General features: G+C 42.8%; 1 protein-coding gene across 1 annotated transcript in view; it reads left to right on the top strand.

The window, feature by feature from the left end:
- PCNX2 (pecanex 2) overlaps window positions 1-22,624 on the top strand; it is a 288,518-nt gene that overhangs the window by 17,001 nt on the left and 248,893 nt on the right. The window contains 5 exon segments of the mRNA XM_045087258.1: window positions 11,319-11,524; window positions 12,119-12,239; window positions 12,942-12,978; window positions 20,116-20,966; window positions 20,968-21,415. Coding sequence (XP_044943193.1) covers window positions 11,319-11,524; window positions 12,119-12,239; window positions 12,942-12,978; window positions 20,116-20,966; window positions 20,968-21,415 — 1,663 coding nt within the window.

Genomic DNA, 22,624 nt, shown 5'->3' with positions numbered 1-22,624 from the left:
CCCTGATGCGTGTTCATCTCATCTCACCATCTAGGCAGTTTACTCTTAGAGGCCAGGTTGGTCCGGGGTTTTGCGTTCAGTGGAGGACCCCAGAGCACACACCTAGAGGCTCAAGGGGGTCTTGCCGTGAAAAGGTTTGGAAGGATTTTAAGTGGTGCTGCAGAGTTGAGTGTTGGTGTTTGCACAGGGCAGTGATGTGGTTAAAATGGTGCTTGGGAGGGACTTTCTGGTGCACTGGGGAGCAGAGGAAGGGAAAGGAGCAAGCCAGCCCCTAGGGGCTTCCCCGCAGAGCTGAGGCAGGCCTAAAGGGGCCCAGAGGCCCTCCGCCTCTTCCTGAATTCTCATCTTCATCTCACTCCTTTCTCTTCCCGCCTCTCCCCAGGGCTCAGCTCCGAAGAGCTCCCCACCTCTGAGGCCGCTTTAAAGATTTTACAGCTGTCCCCATGGCCTGAAATCTCCCCCCATGCACCTCTCCAAGTCACCTCTAGTTCATTCTTCAGTGCTCAAGTTAAATGCCAGTTTCATACAGGACTGTTCCCTGGTACTCCCGACTAGGCTAGGTCCCCTTGTTGGACAAAAATAAATTAATTTTGTAATTAGCTGTAATTAGTCTGTGGTATCACAGAGGCTTCTTGAAGACAGACATTGCATGTTTTGTCCACGGCTCCCTCCCCCGCACCAGACACAGCATCTGCACGGAGTGCGCTTTCAGCATGGGCCTGTGAGAGGCTGAGAGAATAGGGAGGCAGCTTGGCCCCTTCTGTGGTCCAGCTCACTCCGCAGGGGCTTTTATCTCTAGCTTGCTCTGGGCAGTGGACACTTGAGTGGATGCAATTTGATCTTGAGGGGGTCTTCTGGGGCGGATCAGCAGGCATTCTGAGGAGTTGGTCCCGCTGAGTGGCTGTCTTCAGGCAGAAAGAGCTCACGTGTTCTTATTTCCCAGGTGGAAAATGCCATACATAATCTCAAGTGCTATAAAATAATAATTACTTTAAAAATTGTAAGACACACATAACTTTAAAGATTTTTTTAAAAAATTTATTTATTTGAGAGACAGAGATCACAAGTAGGCAGAGAGGCAGGCAGAGAGAGAGAGAGGAGGAAGCAGGCTCCCTGCTGAGCAGAGAGCCCGATGTAGGGCTCGATCCCAGGATCCCAGGATCATGACCTGAGCTGAAGGCAGATGCTTAAGCGACTGAGCCACCCAGGTGCCCTGACCGTCTTTATCATTTCTGAGTGTACAGTCGTGTTAAGCATATTCACATGGTCGTGCAAACAGTCTCCAAAACGTTTTCATCTTGCAAAATCTGAAACTCTGTGTTCCTTAAACAACCCCCACGTCCCCTCCGCCGAGTCCCCGGTAACCACCATATGACTTTCTCCTTCTATGAATCTGATCACTGTGGATCTGTCGTTTAAGTCTAATCATGGAGTACTGGGGGGCTTTTCGTGATTGGCTTATTTCCCTTAACATAAGCAAGTCCCCAAGATTCATCTGTGTTGCAGCATATATCAGAATTTCCTTCCTTTTTGAGGCTGAACTGTAGTTCACCTTATATATACACCGTATTTTGTTTATTCATCTTCGGAGGGACACTGGGCTGCTTCTCCTCTTACTGTTAAGAATAAATGCTGCTATGAACATGCGTGCACAGAAGTCTCCGGGAGACCTTGCTTTCGCTTCTTTTGGGTTGAAGTGGAAGCTGGGTCATATGGTTATCCTATTTTTAATTTTTGGAGGAACTGCCATACTGTTTTCCATAAATAAGAACTTTTTAAAATTTAAAAAAAAAATGTGACAACTTTACCATATGGTGGCTCCTTCCCAGTCGTCCCCTTACAAGATCATTCATTTATTCCAACAGTCCTGCCATTGATGTTGGTGGCCTCAGTTGTTTCTTTTAGGGATGTCTTTGGAGTTTCTCATGCTGATATAAGAGAGCAGAGATAATAGTTTATATAGATTGCACTTTGCAGTTCTTGCCGTGATTTTGTGGAAATTCAGAGTTTGTGTTGCACAGGGGGCATCCACACAGATGATTTCATTAAACTCCCCAAGTAAGTCCACCTCTGTCTGGTCTCCCCGTGGCTAATGCTGCTTCTCCAACCAGCCTGCCATGCACTCTGATGGCCTTGTAGACTACGGGCAGCACCTTTTGGCTTCCGTGCTTCAACAGTCTTCTACGCTCTTTCTTCATGGTAGTGATGGAATTCCCAGGCATGTGGTGTGTGAGACTCTTTGTGTGTTATCGCTCTGCTCTCACTGGGGTGCCCCATGTGTCTTATTCTGGAACATGTGCCTTCCTGGAAGGCTCAGTGCTTCTGCGCAGTGTGCCTTCTGCCTGCCTTGTCTCAGGATCCTTCACGTTTTCACAGATGACCGCTTGTTCTGGAATCATCTCCTTGGCTTCTTACCCCCACCTCTCAGTCTGAGTTAGACGCAATTCAGTGGACCAGAATGACACCCCTGCTCCTCTGTCTTGTAATCGTCTCCTCATCTATCCTGACTTTGAACTCTGTGAGTACAGGGACTACGTTTTTTCTATCTCCGTGTTTGGTACAAGGTAGTCACATATACATTGATGGGCTAAGTAGTGGTTTTCAGTGAGGAGGTCATGTCTGTACCCCCTCCAGGGACAGTTGGTGATGTGGGGGGATGATCTGGGCTGTCACACTGGAGGGGTTGCTACTGGTGCCTGGTGTGTCCAGGCCAGGGATGCCGCTACATTCTCTGGTGCCCAGGATAGCTCCCACAACAGAGAACTGCTCAGCCTGAGATGTCAGTAGTACTGGGCTTGAGTAGCTCTAGGGTGAAAGAATGAGGTGGGTCATTGTAGGATATTAGTGGGTGAAGCCCATGGCTCTAGCGGCCCTCACTGCAGTGTGATAATATCTACTCCCTATGTTACAGTTAAGTAGGCACAATGGTTCTAGATTGAGAGAAGTAACTGCCCCCAAGAAGCACTGGCAGTTTTTGTAAGGAGCATTTTGAGGTTCATCTCAATGATTTTATCACAGTGGCATTTCAAGTAAATGTCCCAGTAGCATCTAAAGAGCAGGGGCCAGACAAGCTGAGCATGTTGCATGATGAGAAATTGCTGGACCTCAAATGCCCGTAGAACTTCCATTCGATTGAAAGACACCATTGCACAGGAAGGAGCAGAAGCCCACTGAGCGGTCCTTGGTAGCTCTGGGCTATGAAGAATCAAACCAAAGACACTCGCCATTGAGTAGAAGGAAAGGATCCTGAGGTATACCAACGTCCAGTTTCTGCCTAGTATGCTGAAAAGCAGGCAGAGCGAGGGAAGGTGTGCAGACTCTGCAGGTGGGCTTGGAGCCTGTGCAGGGACCCCTTCTAGCTCAGCCTCTCCCCTGGAGCTGTGAACCAACCCCCTCTTCTGTGCTTCAGACAACATTGTGGCTTCTGCGTGTTTGTGACGCAGAGGGTGTAAAGAAAAAGTTTATAAATTCAATTCATTTTTGTCTTGCTATTCCCTTTAAAAAGCAGCACTGCTGGTTGATTTTAATCTTTTCGTATAATTGATTTTGAAGACTATTGCTTAAGAATTAATACAGTATTTAATTCATTACATTTAAATATTAACTGGAACATTTGAAATTTCATGACACTAAACATTTTCTCTGTCATTTGGGTTTTGAGAGTACTTAAAAACACAAAGGAATCTGAAATTCCTTATGAAAAATGAAGGTGTAAGTTTAGATTTATCTATCAAATAGAGAATTGATCAGGTATGGTTTATATTTTGATAAGCAATCACATTACTAAAGTCTCATTGTAAAACTGAAATCACACTTTTCTATTAGGAAACACACGACATTGATACTCAATGATATTCAAACTCACTATCTGTAGAGATTCCTGGTTGAGCTTATCACTGCCTGGAGATTGACATCCCTTGGCCTTCAGTGAGTTTACCGATGGTTCAACCAGTTTAGCTCAGTGTACATTCAACATGGAAATGAAATGTCTCCTCTTAAACTGTGACCATCTGAAACGGAAGACAACACACATGTGGATTTCTTGACTGTCCTGGGCACCCATTGACTAAGCTGTCCACCATACACATTCTTCATGAGAAGAGGAGAGAGAAAGGAGTCAGTAATTGCAGGCACCAGCTTTCTAAATGGTTTGCACAGTACTCAGGCCCACAGAGATTCTCCTTTGCATGCCCGTCTCCAGTTGGCCTCTGCAGCCTTTGGCTGTTTTCCCCTCTTGTTGGTCCCTGCAGCACTGCCTTGCTACTGCCTTGGTGAATGTCAAACACTTGCCACTTCCATACCCAGCATTTCTCTCATGCAAGCTGCACACAAAGGAGGCGGCCCAGGAGCTCAGAGAAACCACAGCACATCAGAAAAACAGACAGACAGGCCCCGAAGCAGTCAAGTGGCAGACCCAAGAGCACACGTGATGGTCTTTTCATGCATGTTCCTTGGCAAGATAGAGGACTGCTGGGCTATCTTTTGAGAACCAGTCAGAGTTCTTGATTCTACTCACGTCACCATTTTTCAGCAAGCATTTTTTTGCAAGGCTGGCCTACTTCTGAGGGTGCTGCATGGAGAGCCCCTCCCCACCCCGGTATCCTGCCAGGAGTTTCCAACACCTGCGTGCCTTCTCACACGTCTGCCTTCCGGAGCTCTCATCCGCATTCTCGGTATCCACAGGACTGTGCAGCTCATTCTGGTTTCAAGATAAAATCCCAAGTTCCAGATTTTTCCGAGACAGTATTAAATGCGTTTCTTGTTGTTTTTTTCATAATGTGAGCGTCACGAGATAGGTAATGAACTGTTATTTAGGATGTGAAAACCTGTCTGTCCCTTCATGTATAGAAATGCGGAGAAATGTTTATACTTCTCTGTCCTGTGGTCTGATTTTCCCTCTTCCAAGGGGTTACGGTTGACTTCAGTAGGACTCAAAAATCCTACCTGAGGGAAGCCGTTGGAACTACTGTCTTGACACAACATTCCACATGTGTCTGTTGAGTGACTGGATGGACGGACAGATGGATGAGGAATAGATGGTCAGATGGCCAAAGCTCTTCTCTCCTAGTCTGACAAAATGGATGAATAAGAGGGAGCTCTCTGTTAGCTCTGAAGCAGAGAAGGCAACAGTTGTTCAGTGCGCCCTGTCTTTTTAGAATAACCTAGAATCTTCTAATAGTCAAGAGCTAGTTAGGTTCCCAGAAACATGAAGAAGGGGGTTCTTTCCCTGAGCACAGATCCCCACATGGGGCGTTTCCTCACAGCCAGAGGGAGCACGCTGGCCCACGGAGAACCATTCGAGCACATGGCGGATGTGTGTCAGAGACAGCACGCTACATTTAGCGGATTAATGCCTAATTCATTAGGCCACATACTCTGAGTATAGACGTTTGCTAAATTACTTGAAGCTTAACCTGAAAGCAGGAAAATTCAATTTACTTTAACCACATTGACAGTTTTACAATTTCCTGCCTTCTCTCTTCTCATATTGAATGTCATTGAACATAATCATTGTCCACCTGGATAGCTTATTATGTTTTTGTAGTGATGTTCTCAGGGAATGACTGGGACATGTTTATGCCTCAGAAAATGACCACACAAGTGACTTGATTTTTCATAGGGTGTTTTTGTTTTTGTTTTTTTTTTTTACTTTCTCAACTATTGTACACAGTCATTTAGCATGTCTTGTTACATTATTGTGGTCATTTGTACTCATTCCTCATTTCCCCTTCTAATTTCTGTGGTGGGCTAGGATACCATTAGGCATCTAATGTGCCACATAAATAAATTATGCCTAAAGTAAGAGCACAAAGCTTCCAACTGTTGCTCTGAGTGACTACCCTTCCAGTCAAGGTCATAACCTTTGTGTGTAGACTTGGCAGTCCAATCAATAGCTCCTCTTTTTTTTCTGAGCAACTCAAAGGAGACAATATTCAAGGAGACAGAATTCTTATTCAAATTAAATTCTTATTGCAAATTAAGCTATTATTTGGAAATGTGCTCTATCTGCAGGTAGGTAGACTTCCTAATTGTGAGCCCTAGAGTCATGGAGCTTTATCTAGCTGTTCAGGGGCTGTGTGGGAAGCATTGAGCTCTTTGACTCAGGACTGGTGCTGGAACCTTGTAATACGGAGAGATGCCACCCAGACTCACACCTCCTCCATCAGGGCTGGGTTCTGAGAGAGAGGGGATAGCATGCCTGGTTCCTGCTCCCCAAAATGCTGGACAGGAATCACTGAGGAAGGAGCTAGAAGCACAAAGAGGCCAGTCTGTAGAGGGAAGAGTTCCCTTTCCTGGAAACCATACGAGTGGAGAGGAGTTTCTCTGTAACAGCGATGTGTTTTGACTGCCCAGAAGACATTAAAAATTTTTTTCTTTTGAGTCCTTGGTTCTCCATCAGGTCGTGGCTGTGGCTAGGTAAGTAACTTGTAGGCAGAAAGAGATACATGTGCTTATCAGCGTGGAAGTGTGACTCATTTATGCTCCAGCTTCCTCCTTTTTTTTAAGATGAAAAAATCATTTCCAGAATCCTTCTGCAAAATTAGTTTGTGGAAGTATATGGATGAGGTTCCTTTATGAAATAGGCATCGGTAAAGTTTGAATCCCCAAGAGCGCCCTTCTTTATGTCTGCAGACAGAAGCCTTCAGAAGTGGATTATCCTCACTGGGCACCAGCATTATTTATGGGTAGGACCCGCTCAGCCAGAGTATTGATCTCTCCAGGCCACTCAAGAGATGGCCAGTAATACGCCATTAACCTGCAGTAAAAAGCCAGAGCAATATAAGATGGCACAGCTACTATGGAGAACAGGTTGGAGATTCCTCCAAAAATTAAACAGAGAATTGTTGCTTGATCTAGCAGTTCCACTTCGTGATATATATCCAAAAGGATTAAAAGCAGGTCTTCAAGAGGTATTTGAACACCCAAGTTCAGAGCAGCCCTATTCACAGTAACGGAGGGATGGAAACAAGCCAAATGTCCATCAATGGATGAATGGATAAGCAAAATGTGTAATGAATGAGCACAATATTGTTCAGCCCTATAAAGGAAAGAAATTCTGACCCATGCTGCGATAAAGGCTGAACCCTGAGGATGTTATCCTAAGGGAAATGATCCAGTCACAAAAGGACAAATACTGCATGATTCCAATGACATAAGGTACCTAGAAGAGTCAAATTCATAGAGACAGGAAATAGAATGTGGGTAGCCAGGGTTGGGGGAGGAGGAGATGGGGAGTTACCATTGAATGGGCATAAACTTGCAGTCTGGACTGATGGAGAAGTTCCAGAGATGGATGGGGGGCGATGGCTGCACAATGACGTGAATGTACTGAATGTCACCGACCTGTGCACTTACAAAAAGTTAAGAGGGTAAATTTTATCTTATATATTTTTTACCACAACAAAATTTTTTTTAAAAAGAGTGGGTACACTCTATGAGAGAGCCTGAGCTATGAACCTCAAGGAACAGAGGTGGGTTCCATCTGGGAGAACGGTGCGTGGTCTGGGTGTCCATGAAGACAGATTCTTCTAGATGGCGCCAAAACCCAACAAGTCCAGTTCTGTGAGCCATGCAAGTATATTTGTAATTGCTTAGTTCGTAACAGCATATTGTTTTTCATTACATTTTGTCAGGAAATTTTGGTAAAATGCATTGTTATACTACTAGACAATATTAATAATGTGTCAGAGAACAACATACAACTTTGCTTTGTCCAAGGATATAATTGTGAAAAATATGGCCTCCTATTAATTAGAAGTGTTATAATGATAAGTTCATTGAAACAAAGAAAAAAAGTATGATTTTCCTGAAACAAATAAACCTCTATTCAAAATCTGAATCAACCTAATATGGGGGGGTGGGGTGGAATCTTTGACAGAAATTAAAAGCCAATTAAAAACTGCTCATCATGACACATTTATTCCTAAATCCCTCTCCTCTCCTTGCATTCATACTTATAAAGGACAGAAAATCCTAGGAACTGATGATCTTTTGTTGACTGAGCATAATGATGTCAGAAGTAAAATGGCCTTGAAAGTAATTTTGAGTGGTATCCCTGGAAATGTACAATTGGAGGAGCCTGAGCAGAGCTTAATTACATGACATTAAAAAAAGATATTTGGTGTAGTGATCCGAAGAGGCATGTACACCCCAATATTTATAGCAGCAGTGTCCACCATAGCCAAACTATGGGAAGAGCCTAGATGTCCATCAACAGATTAATGGATAAAGAAGATATAGTTTATGTATACCATGGAATACTATGCAGCCATCAAAAAACCCCACCAAATCTTGCCATTTGCAACAACGTGGATGGAATTAGAGGGTATCATGCTAAGTGAAATAAGTCAATCAGAGAAAGACAATTATCATATGATCTCACTGATACGAAGAATTTGAGAAATAAGACAGAGGATCGTAGGGGAAGGGAGGGAAAAAAATGAAACAAGATGAAACCAGAGAGAGAGACAAACCATAAAAGACTTAATCTCAGGAAACAAACTGAGGGTTGCTGGGGAATGGGAGGGATGGGTTGGCTGGGGGATGGACGCTGGGGAGGGCATGTGCTATGGCGAGTGCTGTGAAATGTGTAAGCCTGATTGATTCACATACCTGTACCCCTGAACAAATAATACATTTTATGTTAATTTTTTTAAAAAGGGGATATTTGGGAAGATTCTAGATTCTGTTTGCAAGGTCTTCTGAAGGGAGAGCTTTTAAAGGAGGTTAGGGAATTTTGGGAAGGAATAATGTGCCATCTCTAGCATGTTGTAAAACTTTTCCTCTCTCCCTGGAAATTTTCAGTAAAATCGCTGTCTTTCATTATGGCCTGGTGAGGTCTCTGGGCTTTTGGGGAAGTGACAAAGTGCCAGTGGTTTTTTGTAAAAAATGAGTCAAGGGCCTTTTCTCACCTGGGTTGCAAACTAGATACTGAACCTCATTGTAACTTCTTGCCTTCTCTTAATTTCAACACTACCAAGTCAGGGCTGCCTCTATATTTGTGAGGGTAAACTGAAAAGTACCTCTTCTTACTGTGGCAAGTCAGTTTCTTTCCAAATGAATTATCCCAATATCCATATGTAATCTTTTCTCTCTCACCTTCCCTAGCCTTCTCTTCCTAATACCTGAGGGCTTCTTACCCCATTTATTTCTAATATAGTTTGAATGGAAGCTTCCTTATGGAAATGGAACCCTCAGTATTGGGTTAATCAGCGCTAGCTGACACAGCAGTTAAACCCCCAAATCTCAGTGGTTTAATGAATCAAAGGATTAAGTTCTCACTTCTAGTACATGTCCATCTCAGATTGGTAAGGGCCTTGTTCCAGAGTCACCAGGTACCCAGGCTGCAGGAAGCTCTGCCCTCTTGCAGATGAAATGTCTTAGAAACGTGGCCTCTGAGATTGCCAACTAAAGAGAAGCATGAGATGGAGGAAGCCCTAGCTCATAACTGTCCAGGCTTTGATGCAACGCCAGCCGCTTCTCATCGTCCATGGGCCAAAAGTAGTCACATGACCCTAGCCTGACAGCAAAGGAAGCTGGAAAATGCAGGGGCCCCGTGTTTAGTGAGCACAAATTCTCTCTGTGGCCCCACTAACCAGAGTACTACGAAGCCCATGTTACATTATAATTTAAACAACTTTGAATATAATTTGTGTCTGACAGGATGCTGATCTAGTCTCAGGACATTTGCTGCATTTTAGTCTTCCTTTACCAGTTTCTTCAAACTCACTCTCTAGCTTTAGCCTGAATTTTTTAGACCTGAAATATATAGACATGCTAAGAATAAGTGCTGGGGACTACTGGTGGCCCCTGTCTCTCTTTCTCTTTTAATTTTTCTCTGTATTCCTCAAAGTTCATTCCAGCTTCTCCTCAGGAGGTCTGTGTGTAAATGGGAAACTTATCTGCTTCCAGGTAGGGAACCTGACTTTATTTCTCTCTCTTGCTCATTATCTATTGTCATCATCTATCTAATTTGTTTTACTTAATCTTTCATTCACTTATTTATTAATTTATATTTATTTGTGGACCTTTTTCCCGTGAAGTAAAAGCAAGTCAGTGTAGTTTTCCTTTTTCTTTATTCTTTTTGTGTGGCCATGTTGTTTATGGAACAGTCTTACCTAGATGATGGACTGTTGTGGGACCACGGTGGGTTGGGCCATGTTGTCCACAGGCCCATCAGGTTCAGGTTGAAGGAGAGACTATACTTATCACTGGATGATTTCTTGAGATCCTTTAGTGAGGTGCATTGATAAAAGCGTCTTGCTTTTTATTGAGGCTGTCCCTCATATTACCTTGAGACACTGGGATCTATTTCAATCTCCAAAGATAAGAATTTAGTTTAGGAAGGAGTAAAGAACCTGCGGTTCTCCATGGTCCTGGGAGAGAATTAGGATGCTATGTGGGGGAGCCTGCAGAATGGGACAGTTGCTTGGATCCTAGTGATTATTTTTGTTTCCTGAGGGGATTGGACAGAACTGAACTGAACTTTACCATGATCTCTACGCTCAGATCCTTTTACACTAATGTAACTATCTTCCTTTTGGAAGCAATGTGCCATTTTTTAAAAGTTTTTTATTTATTTGACAGACAGAGATCACAAGTAGGCAGAAAGGCAGGCAGAGAGAGGAGAAAGCAGGCTCCCCACCGAGCAGAGAGCCTGATGTGGGGCTCGATCCCAGGACCCTGGGATCACGACCCGAGTCGAAGGCAAAGGCTTTAACCCACTGAGCCACCCAGGCACCCCCGGTGTGCCATTTTGTGGCTCCTTGCCTGCATTAAACCACTAGGGAAATACATGTCCTGATAGTGTTAGCCTACAGGAGAGCAGAAAAGGAAGGGAGGGAGGAAGGAAGGAAGGGGGGAGACGTTACATTAACCTTTCTCCTTCCTTCTTCCCTCTGTTCTCAACAAGACTTTTTGTGCTTTGTTGAAGGAAACAACATCTCAAAGGCCTTTCTTCTGGCTTTGCTACAAGCAGACGTGCAGGAAAGCCAGACCAGGCTCGGGAAAGAACTCTTAGGACATGGGAAGGCTGAGTGTAAAACACCCTTTTTTCTGTGGGACTCCTGCCTGCAAACGAAATGTTGGGCATCCACACAACTCGTACCAGAACCTGAGAAACAAAGATTTTTAAAACAACCTAAAAAGATAGCAGCTCTTTCTCCTTGGGCATCACAACCAGGAAAACTTGTAAAGCCAATAAAATTTGAGATCTTGCCCAGTTTGTATTCAGTGAATAGTCTGACAGTGCTTTCAGATTTAATACAAAAGAACATCCTGCAAATGCATGAATTTTTTCTTTCTTTTCTCCTCTTTAGGCTTTTCCTCCAAATGCTATCACTGCGTTTTTTTACTGCAGTTCAGTGACTGTATTCTTCACAATCATCAAACTGGTCAGTTACCGTCTACACCTCATGTTCGATAAAGGAGAAGTAATTCAGCAGAAGCCCTCTAGAAAGAAAGAAAAGCCAAATAAAGACAAAGAGGCCAACAAGGAACATATAACCAATCACAAAATTCCAAGGTAACCTTTCTATTCATGTGTTGGTTCATAATTTAAATGTTTTAGTTTTGGTTAAAAAAATTTTTTTTTTCATTTACCAGTTGTTTATAAAAATACACCAATATGGACAGATACAAATATGTACATTTTTCTTCTCTTGGAGCATACACTTAAGCATAAAATTGATATTGATAATCAAGATGATTTAGCTATTAATGTGACCTTATACCGTGCTCTGGAATTCACTTGCATTAGGCTTAACACAGCAAAATATTTTACTCCAGCATTTTTATCTTGTCATCTAAGTGCTTAGTGCATGCCAGAGTAGTTTCAAAAAGAATATCTGTGTTTGTTAATATTGAAGTAATACACTGCCCAGAGCTGAAAAATCAAGTGATTCTTGAATGTCATTGTCACTATTCTTGCCCTTATTTCTGACAGTTCCTTTAGAAAGCATGTCTTATTTTAAAAGAAGATCCATTATTCTCCCTTACAAACAGCATTTGAATACAGTGAATATTACAAAATAGAATCTAGGGAAAGGAGTTGGTTTGGGACAATGTAAAGTCCTAGTTCACTTTGATAACATCACTGCTCTGCTTCTCTGTGCTTTAGCAATAACAGGCAGATTAACAGCGGCAAAAAGGAGGAAGCTCTTCCCAGCCTCTCCACGCCTCCGCTTCGCTGCAGCTCCAGGGGCCAAAACATAAACTCTCACCACTCCTCTGGGCCACTGGTCAGTGTGTGTTTTTTCCGTTTCTTGCTGTTCTTGTTGCACAGTGTTGATCCTGCCTAGAATGGGAGTGTGTGCAAAGGTAGAAATTCTAGTTGTGGATACTGCCCTCGTGCTGGTAGTGTGCCACATCTCAGAGTGCAGAAGTGACGTCAGGGGAGCCCTTGGCCATGAAATGAACACTTGGCAGGTGCTGGACACACCACACCTGGGCTGGTCTGCTGGCTGCCCTACCCTGCCGGGCCTGTGGCTCTGTCCCGAAAAGCGGATCAGCCGACCTTGACTTCTTTCCTCCTCTCCTGCCTGTCTTTCGCTGTCTTCCCCTGGGATCAGCTGTGCCACTCTGCAGTAAATCGCACCTGTCTCTTGGGAAGTCAATAAACCCCTTTGCTCTGGATGAAACTTACAGGGCTTTATTCACGTCATACAGAGTTGTACATTCTTCTCTCTCCTTTTTACCTCCTTAATTATCAAACGCCTTTTATCATAGTGCAGTGGTCTTGTTGAGAGATCTGCACTTACCTGTATTTTGTATTCGGTTTTGCTCTCCATCTGATGAGAAGCTGACTCAGAGAGGACAGTGTATCGTCTCTTCCCCACTTGCCGTTTGGAAAACCAGCCACTGCCGCTCCGTGTCTGCTGACTGCCTGGAAATGGGCACTGAGCTGAGTCTCCTATTGATTTTTGTTTTTTCCATTTTTTTAGGAGTTGCCGGCGCAGGAAACAGTGGAAGATCTCCAAGGTAAAGTATTTATTGTCACCATTTAATAATTGATCACAGCATTATCTTCAGTGACGTGAAAAAGAACTTCTGGAAAACAGAACGTCAGGAAATTAATTTAAAATAAGAACCATACCTAAGACTGCATGGTTGTATTTCAACTTCATTTCTTCCACTCTTAACTATAATTACTTCTCACATCACAGTCTACGTTTCGATTATAATGTTTTTCAGATCCTTGGTTATTGTCCTTTCTCCGGTGTGTGTTTATTTCATATGGCTCAGAATAGCAGATAAAAAGTAGAATTAATTTACTATTGACGTAAACATTTTATTGTGGTACTTACATTGAAAAATGACAGAAGAAATGTTATTGCATTTGTATACTGCATTTCCTTCAAGCTACAAATTTTATTTCTGGAAATTTTCTTTTAAGCCCTGAGATTTTTATTTTCCTTTTTCACAGAGATTTCATTTTATTATCTTTCGATTGCCTTCAGAAGACTCAGAAAACAGTGTATAGAAGTGTTTAGAGGTCCACTCTCTGCATTTTTATTTTCTTCTAGCAATCCTACTAAGAGAAATTTATGCTCTAAGTTTTGAAAGTAGCATAAAATTTTATCTTCAGGAAAACAGCTGGAATTAGCACTTGGATCTGAAAACTTAAATGATGTTCCTTTTGTCATTACTCAGCATTCCACGATAATGTGTAAAGGTTTGTTCAAGTTCTTTTTTCTATATTAGTACTACCAAAAGAAGAAGTGAGCTTTAGTTAGGTTTCAGATATGTTAGTTACACAAAAGTTCCATAACAATGTTATTTTATGTCCATTTACACACACACACTCGCATTGTTTTGTCATATTCCACTACTTACTCCAGCTCCAGCTATTAACAGCATTACTCTGCATCCTTTCACTGTTCTGGGCTTTTGACTCCACCATTCCAACGGAAACAATCCCTTCTTCCCTTCCTTGTGCTAGGAATTACAGTCGAGACTTGGCATGTTTCATTTCATTCTGAGTCATACCGAGTCAACTGTACGGGTGACATTTAGAGCCACAACTGTCTGCCAAGTCCAGTGTTTTCTCAACAACACTGCATGAGAGCAATTTTCTTTTCCTTAGGCCAGTTTTGTAATAGGCACAATGGCGTTCTTTTTTAAACAGGTCTCTTGAGTTATAACACAGATGCCATACCAGTCACCCATTCAAAGATTATAACTCAACGGTTTTAGTATATTCACTGAGTTGTGTATCCCTCACATCGTCAAATTCAGAATATTTCCGTTACCTAGAAAAGAAATCCCACACTGCTTAGCCATTCTCCTCAATCTCCCCGTCTTCTCCAGCCCCAGGCAACCACTATTGTATTTTCTGTCTCTATGGATTTACCCATTCTGAACACTTCATATAATGTGTGATCCCTTGTGACTGGCTCCCCTCAGTTAGCACAATCTGTGTTGTAGCTTGCATTGGTGCTTCCTTTCACTTTATTGACAAATAATATCCCATTAAAGGGCTATACCGTGTTTTATTTATCTGTTCATCAGTTGATGAACTTGGAGTCCTCTGTACTTTTTTTGCTATTATAAGTAATGCTTCACTGAACATTCATTCTAAGATTTTGTGCAGATATATATTTTCATTTTCTTGGATATATACCTAAGAATGCCATTGCTAGATCATGTAGTACCTGTGTTTCACCATTCGGGGATCTACCACTTTTAGAAGGCAGGTGTGTCCTTTTACATGCCCATCATCAATACATGAAGGTCACAATTTCTCCATGTTTTTGATGCTACTTGTTATTGACTATGTGTTCAAATATAACCATTCTAGTGGGTATGAAATGGTATCTCACTGTGGCTTTGATTGGTTTGAAATTACTATTATTATTTTTAAAAGATTTTATTTATTTCTTTGACAGAGAAAGAGAGCACAAGTAGACAGAGAGGCAGGCAGAGGGAGAGGAGAAACAGGCTCCCCGCTGAGCAGAGAGCCGAATGCGGGGCTCGATCCCGGGACTGTGGGATCATGACCCGAGCCAAAGGCAGATGCTTAACCAACTGAGCCACCCAGAAGCCCCTGATTTGCATGAAATTAGTCATTTTTCTAATGACTAATGACATTGATGTTCCATGATCATCATTATCTTTAGAGTAATGCCTATTCTAATCTTTTGTCCTGTTTTTAATCAGGTTCTTTTTATTGGTGAATTGTAAGAGTTCTTTATATATTTTAGATACAAGTCCCTCATCAGATAGATTTGCAAATATTTTCCCCACTCTGGGTTTTCTTGTAACTTTGTTACTGGGGTCCTTTAAATTACAAAAGTTTTTAGTTTTCATGAAGTCCACTTTATTGTTTTTGTTATTGTTGTTACTTGGACTTTTGGTGTCACGTATAAGAAACCATTGCTGAATCTGAGGCTGTAAAGATTTATTCCTATGTTTTATTTTAAGAGTTTTATAGGATTAATTCTTTTGGTCAGGTCTATGATTCATTTTGAGTTAATTTTTGTGTATGATATGAAGTTGGGGTTTGACTTATTTCTTTTGCATAAAGTTTACCAGTTGTTTTAGGATCATTTACTGAACAGACTATTTCCCTCCTCCCCGCCATTAACCTTGTCCTGGCACACTATTGAAAATCAATTGATCGTAATGACAATAACGGTTTATTTTTGGACTTTCAGTTCTGTTCTTTTGGTCTCTATATCTACGATTATGCTCTCATCGTACCAGCTTGATTGCCGTTGCTATGTAATAAGTTTTAAAATCAGGAACTGTGACTCCTCTAACGCATTTTGGCTATCCTGCGTCTTGTACATTGCCATGTACATCAATTTCTTAAAAAAAAAAATCTGGGATATTATAAAGATTGTATTAAATCTTTAGAAAAATTTGAAGAATTGGCATCTTAACAGCAGTACATTATCCAGTCCATGGGTTTGGGATGTCTTAACATTTATTTGGAACTTTGAATTCTTTTGACGATATTTTGTAGTCTTCAGTGCACAGGTTTTGTACTCTTGTTAAATTCATTCCTAAGTATTTTTTTAGATGCTGTTATAACTGGGGTTGTTTTCTTAATTTTGTTTTAGCTTGTCTATCACTAGTGTATGGAAATTGAATTGGTTTTTGCACACTGGTTTTTATATTGTACAAACTTCCTGAATGTTTATTAGTTCTAAGTTTTTTAGTGGAGTCCTTAGGATTTCCTATGGACAGAGTGATATCACCTGTTAATAGAAATCTTTGGCTTTTCCCTTTCCAATCTAGTTGCTTTGTATTTATTTTTCTTGACTAATTGCCCTGTGTACAATTTCCAGTACAATGTTTATTGGATGTTGTGAGAGTGGACATTGTTGCCTATTTCTTATCTTATGGGATAAATATTCAGTCTTTTACCATTACATATGATGTTAGTTTCGAGTATTTAGCCTGTATCAGGTTGAGGAAGTTCTCTTCCATCTCAGGTTGTTGAATGTTTTTGTCATGAGAGGGTACTGGATTTTGTCAGAGGGTTTTCTGCGTCTAGTGACATAATCATATAGTTTTGTTATAGTGTCTTTCTTGACAAATATTGCTTAGTAACATGGTATGTTTTTACAGTTCAAGTGTTAAGGATAGAAAACAAATGACTATATCTGGGTGGATTTCATTGCTAAGCGATATCTCAGTGGTCATTTTAGGCCACCTATTTTTCTTGGTTTTCCAGGTAGGAAATTCATTATGGCCATTTTTATGTAGGGTATTGAGGTATGACATGCTAATGTATTCACAAAAGACCCACTTATGAGCCACACTATGACTTTATTCATGTATATGCAATACGGTGTAGTTGACCAACTATCTTCTCTTGGCTTTTCCAATTTTCCTGATTGGCTTCCCTGTCAGTGACCTTTGATTAATCCTCCTGTTTCACATGCTGTTTCACATGTAAAGGCTGGAGTATTCTTGGTCTTGGTGTTGGACCCCTTTCTCTTCTCCAGATGCCAGATCTCCTTTGGTGATCTTATATCTAGCTTTAAATACCGTCTATGTGATGATGGTGAGTAAATCTGCTTTTCCAGTTTGGAGCTCTATCTGGACATCAGTCTCATGCAGCCGGGTGCTTTCACCTATTTCCTCCTGGATGAGTTTTCTAATGATTATATTAAATGGATCACCACTTGATCTCCTAATTGCTGTCTCTAAATCTGTACTTCCTCTGGTGTTCTCCTTTTCAATGGACAGTCCCATCACCAATCCCATTATCAAAGCTTTAGAATCAAGGGGTTTTCCTTGGTTTGTCTTTTCCTCGCTACTTGTAGCTTTAATCTATTGACAAGTCTTGCCAATTTTACTCCAAAACGTATTTCAAATTTATCTGTTTCTCTCCATGTCCACCCCCACTGCCCTAGTCCAAAACACCATTATTCATCAACTGCAACAGCCTCTTCTCTGGTCTTTCTCCTTCCATTTTTTTTTTCCTTTATGAAGGTCTTATAGTACTCTCCTCTTCTTCAAATTTTCTCGTACTTCTGCACAGTCTATCCCTCATACAGGTTCTATTTAACAACCTAGTTCAGATCATGTGCCCCTTTGAAAAACTTCTGCTGGTTTCACATTCTTCTTTTTTTTTTTTTTTTTTTAAGATTTTATTTATTTATTTGACATACAGAGATCACAAGTAGGCAGAGAGGCAGGCTTCCCGCCAAGCAGAGAGCCTGATGCAGGGCTCAATCCCAGGACGCTGAGATCATGACCTGAGCTGAAGGCAGAGGCTTAACCCACTGAGCCACCCAGGCATCCAGGTTCACATTATTCTTAGCATAAAATCCAAGCTGCACACTTTGGCTTATACATGGACCCTGCCAGCCTTGCTGATCTCTCTTGCAAGTCTCATTCTCCCTTTGTTTTTTCTACTCCAGCTCCATGTACTTTCTCTCTCTTCTTTAAACATGTCAAGTGAGTTTCCATCACAGGGTCTTTGCATTAAATCCTTATTTGTTTTAAAACCTAGGTGATCTTTCATCTCATCTTGTACGTCAGGAGATGTCTTGGCTTATTAATCTGTACAATCTCAGTTGTGTAGTGTGGGAGGTAATGAGGCAATAAAAATCCATTATGAATGTGTTCTATAGATACAACCCAACACCTTGTTCCTGAGGCCCTGCCTGGTGGTTTGGATTTGTCATGCAGTACTTTCAACAAATGCGCTTGATGTTGGGCAGTCAAGGAAAGCCCCTTTGATGAAACAGTATTCAGGTTGAGATCTGAATGGCAAAGTAAAGGAGGCATACACATACACACACACACACACACAAACACACACACACAGGCCGTGTGAAGGACTAAAGGAGGGTCAGATCAGGACCCAGAGGGTCTGAGCTCTAGTCTCAGCTCCATCAGTAGCTGGTGAACTTGGACAAGTTTCTTGACCCTTCTTTTCTTCTATTTCCATGAAAAGGTGTCTACTCTGTGTAGTAGGATAACCTGCGTAAGGTTGCTACAAAGTGAAATAAGCCTCACTGTTACCATTAGCTAACATTCTTGAGTGTGGATATGATAATAAACTGGTTTCTTTGGAGGATTCAATGAATATGAACTATGGTTGTTCTTCTAGAACTCTGTACGATCCAGTTATGAAGATAATTTTAATGTATAAGATTAAGCTATAGTTTAAAAAGTCTATGGTAAGTTGATTTTAGCCATTCTGACTGGTGTGAGGTGATATCTTTGGGAGGGAGACAAACCATAAGTGACTCTTAATCTCACAAAACAAACTGAGGGTTGCTGGGGGGAGGGGGGTTAGGAGAAGGGGGTGGGGTTATGGACATTGGGGAGGGTATGAGCTTTGGTGAGTGCTGTGAAGTGTGTAAACCTGGCGATTCACAGACCTGTACCCCTGGGGATAAAAATATATGTTTATAAAAAATAAAAAATTAAAAAAAAAAGGAAAAAAAAGTCTATGGTAAGTAAAGTTTAGTTCTATAGATAATAATTGCTTAAGGAGTTTGGAAGAAAGATTATTTGTGGTTTAGGGGGAAGTTATATGTTGAAGGACAGGTATGAGAAAAGCCTTGAGTGGGGCCTTCAGTGACAGGAGAAAGAACATTCCAGCTGGGAGAGCTAAGCCCAGAGTTTGTGCTCAATTCTTTCTACCAATGTGCGCCTGGAGGCAGAGGAGAGTAAGTGTTATTCCTGCCCACTCTGGGCCTCCTTGGGCCTCTAGAGAATAGTCCTCATGATAGAAGAGAAGGAAAACTGAGGGTATTTATTAATTGAATGACCATAAAGCCAGGCAAGAAAGAACATCCAAAAGATTATCCCATGATTTCAAGCTTAAGAGACTTAGAGAATGAATGATAGGGTCATTCACAGATACAGGGAAGCTGGGAGGACAAAGCTCACTTTCGGCCACCATTATAAGTATGTATTGTTGCAGATACCATTTAGAAATATTGTGAAAATATATGAGTCACATTGGAAATGTAAGGTTATTATTTTCCTCAAATCAAGGCCCCAGCAAGCCCATGGCTAAGCCCTTGGCCTAGCGCTTCCCATGTCTTTCCTTATAGATCCTTGTGGCAGCCTTAAGAGGTTGGGATAATTATTCCTTTTTTACCAATAGGAGGTTGAAAGTCAGAGCAGGGGGAAGGTTTCTCCCTAGGGAATGTTTGATAATTTCTGAAGGCGTTTTCCATTGTCAAAATTGAGAACAGAGTTGCTACTGGTATCAAGTAGGTAGAAGTCAGGGTGCTGCCAACCTTCCTACAATGCGTGGGATAGCCCCCACAGCAAAGTTTCCTCTGGTCCAAAATGTCAGTAGCTCCGCAGTTGAGGATCTTGGTTTAGAGGGATTAGGTGATTTGCCCAAGGTAACGTGGCCGGTAAGTAGCAGAGCCAGGACCCCTCTGATAGGGAGTCCCAAACAGTGTTGAAACCGGTCTGCCTCCCAAGGCTACAAAAAAGCAAAATCTAAAAGCCTGAATTATTACTTTAAATGCAGAGATTTTAAGAGCAATTTCACAGTAGAGGTGATATTTTAAAAATAAGCATCCAGTCACACTGGTTGCCGGCGCGGCTCTTAGCTTCCTTATCAGGAGGCCTTGTGCAGGGACATTAGTCATCCATCTCCACAGCTAAGAAAGTTCCTGCTGTTCGTTTCAGGTGTCGTTCTCTCCGAAGACCACGCGGTGGCACCAGTGTCATCTACCTCACCTGGCATTAAAATGGAAAGCTCAGCTGTTTCTAAAGAACGCGGCCCGGACCCCGTGACCATACCTGCAGGACCCAGGAGGCCAGCTGTGGCAGAAACACGAGTCAGTGATAGAGTGAAGGAGAGAGGAGGCAGGGCGCAGCCCCCTTTCCGCCACAGATCCGAGGGTGGCTTAGTGGAGAAGGAAGCCTTGAAGAAGTTGCCACACCTGTCCTTGTCTCAGTACGACTTACTAGAAACGGATGTTTCCTTCCAGCCTTGGGGCAGTGAGAATTCAGTCCTGAGTCCAGAACCTGTGATTTATGCCCAGGGCTCCTTACAGGAACAGTTGCAAAGCCAGTCACCTGCAGACAGCCTGAGCAGCAGCTGCCCCCAGTGCGACACGGTGATCGCCAGAGCTGCATGCCTGCCGCTGGATGCCACCAGGCATGGGGACCCTCCCCGGACCCAGGAAGCGGACTGCTCGGACAGCGAGGTAGCTGTCACTCTTATTGATACTTCTCAACCTGGAGACCCACTGAGTCTGCATGAACCCATTAAAATCGTCATCACCATGAGCAGCACCCCGAACTCCATGACGGACCTGGAGAGCTCGCTCCACCTGAAGGTGATCGGCACCGAGGGAGCTGGTTTGAAGTCTGATGCAGAGCCGGCCACCCCAGGGGTGGCCAGTCCTCCCAACACGGAGCAGATGAGAATTCCTGTCATCACCCTGGAGCTCTCTGAGGACCGGGGAGGAGGTGCTAAGTGTCCCGAAAACAACGGCAGCGACAGGACCCCAGAGAGACTGATGGTGGAGGTCGTCATCCAATCAGTGTTCTGGCTATGAATCTGGGGAGGGCGGAAATGCCACCAAGGATGGCAGTCCTTCTCTGGGAGACCGCTGTGAAACAAACCCCCTCTTCGCACCTCACGAGGTCCCTGTGTCTGAGGGGGCAGAGGAAGGCCAGGCTAACCTTGACCCATCATCTTGTAAAACTAGCCATGAAAAGAGACACACCCGGGTTCTCAGTGTGGACAGTGGGACAGATGTTTTCCTGAGCAAAAGTTCCACAGAAGTGGTCAACGATAAAGAAAAGACAATGCCAACTTCTAAATCTGACCTAGAGGCTAAGGAAGGACAGATTCCGAATGAATCCAACTTCCTGGAATTTGTGTCCCTATTAGAGTCAATCAATACTTCCAAGCTGACGGCGTCTGGCCAGAGGAATGACCCAGGAGAGCAGAACCAAGACAGTGGGCTTGTCGGAGGTACGGTGCCACATCAGCTCGGTCCTGATGACACCGAGAAGGCGATCCCTACTCCACGAGCTTCTGTGATTTGGTTTTGCAAGTATCGGGTCATTGCTGCTTGGTGATACTATTGGTAATTGCCAGATGGGCCAATATGAAGCTGTGGGTTGAGCCTGTATTAACACTCGCTTATTCTAGCAGGAAATTTAAGGCAGAGTAATGAATGTTTGGCTTCCCTAGAAGGTAACAATATTTATTTCTAAGGAAATGAGCAATTATATTTTATCACCGTGACAAGAACTCACCGGAGAGTCCTCTCCCTTTATGGAGCAGATGCAGGCTGGGAGAGCTGATTGTAAAGCACAGTTCTATAAGCTGAACCCACTTTCCTGTTGAATTCCATTTTAAGATCATTGTATGCAGAACTCTGCAATCATCCCGACTTGTCAACATAGTTATAATAAACACGCAGCCCTCAGTGTACTCCAGGCACTGCCCTGAGCACTTCACGTGTATTAACAGGAATGACTGTCCGATGTGGTTTGCCCCCGAGGGTCCTCATGTACCCCGTTTTGCCACCACAATTAGCCACAGCACCGCCTTTCACTTTCAGAGGCGTTCCCAGTTTGAACAGTGAATTATGCAGCTACTTTCGTCTTACCTCATTTCTCTTCATAGAACCTTACATTATGGTACTATTATTTCTCTTTTGCAGATGAAGCTCAGAGAGTTTCACTAACCTCCCCCAGTGAGTCTAGGAAGTCTAGAAGTACCAGAGCTGAGCTTTGATCCCAGGCAATCCTGACCCAGAGCCAATGCTCCCACAGACTCTACTTCCTTGATGGATGTCAGATTCATTTCTTTTCAGGTTGCTTAGTATCCCTGGGCTCAACAGCCTCAGTGGCAAAAGGGTGTTACTGGACTAGAGTTTTTACAAAATCTTTTAACTGTGAATAATGAAGTCTCAGAATATAGGTGAGGTTCGGTGGGGTGAGGTCCAGAGCTGATGACCAAGAAGCATTCTTGAGACATCTTTGGTGCAAAAGGGTGGTTTATTAAAGCACGGGGACAGGACCCATGGTCAGAAAGAGCTGCTGCCCAGGGTTGTGAGGGGTGGTCCATTATATTCTTGCAAGTTGGGAAGGGTAAGGTTAGGGATGGCGTAGATCTCTGAAGAATTCTGGAAGCAAGGTTTCCAGGACTTCGCGGGGCTAGCTATTGTTGGGA

Source organism: Mustela putorius, unplaced genomic scaffold (genome assembly GCF_011764305.1).
Source record: "Mustela putorius furo isolate JIRA1106 unplaced genomic scaffold, ASM1176430v1.1 tig00001075_pilon_pilon_pilon, whole genome shotgun sequence".
NCBI lineage: Eukaryota > Metazoa > Chordata > Mammalia > Carnivora > Mustelidae > Mustela > Mustela putorius.
Note: the sequence above shows the minus strand (reverse complement) of the source record. Positions and strands in the feature narration are given on the sequence as shown.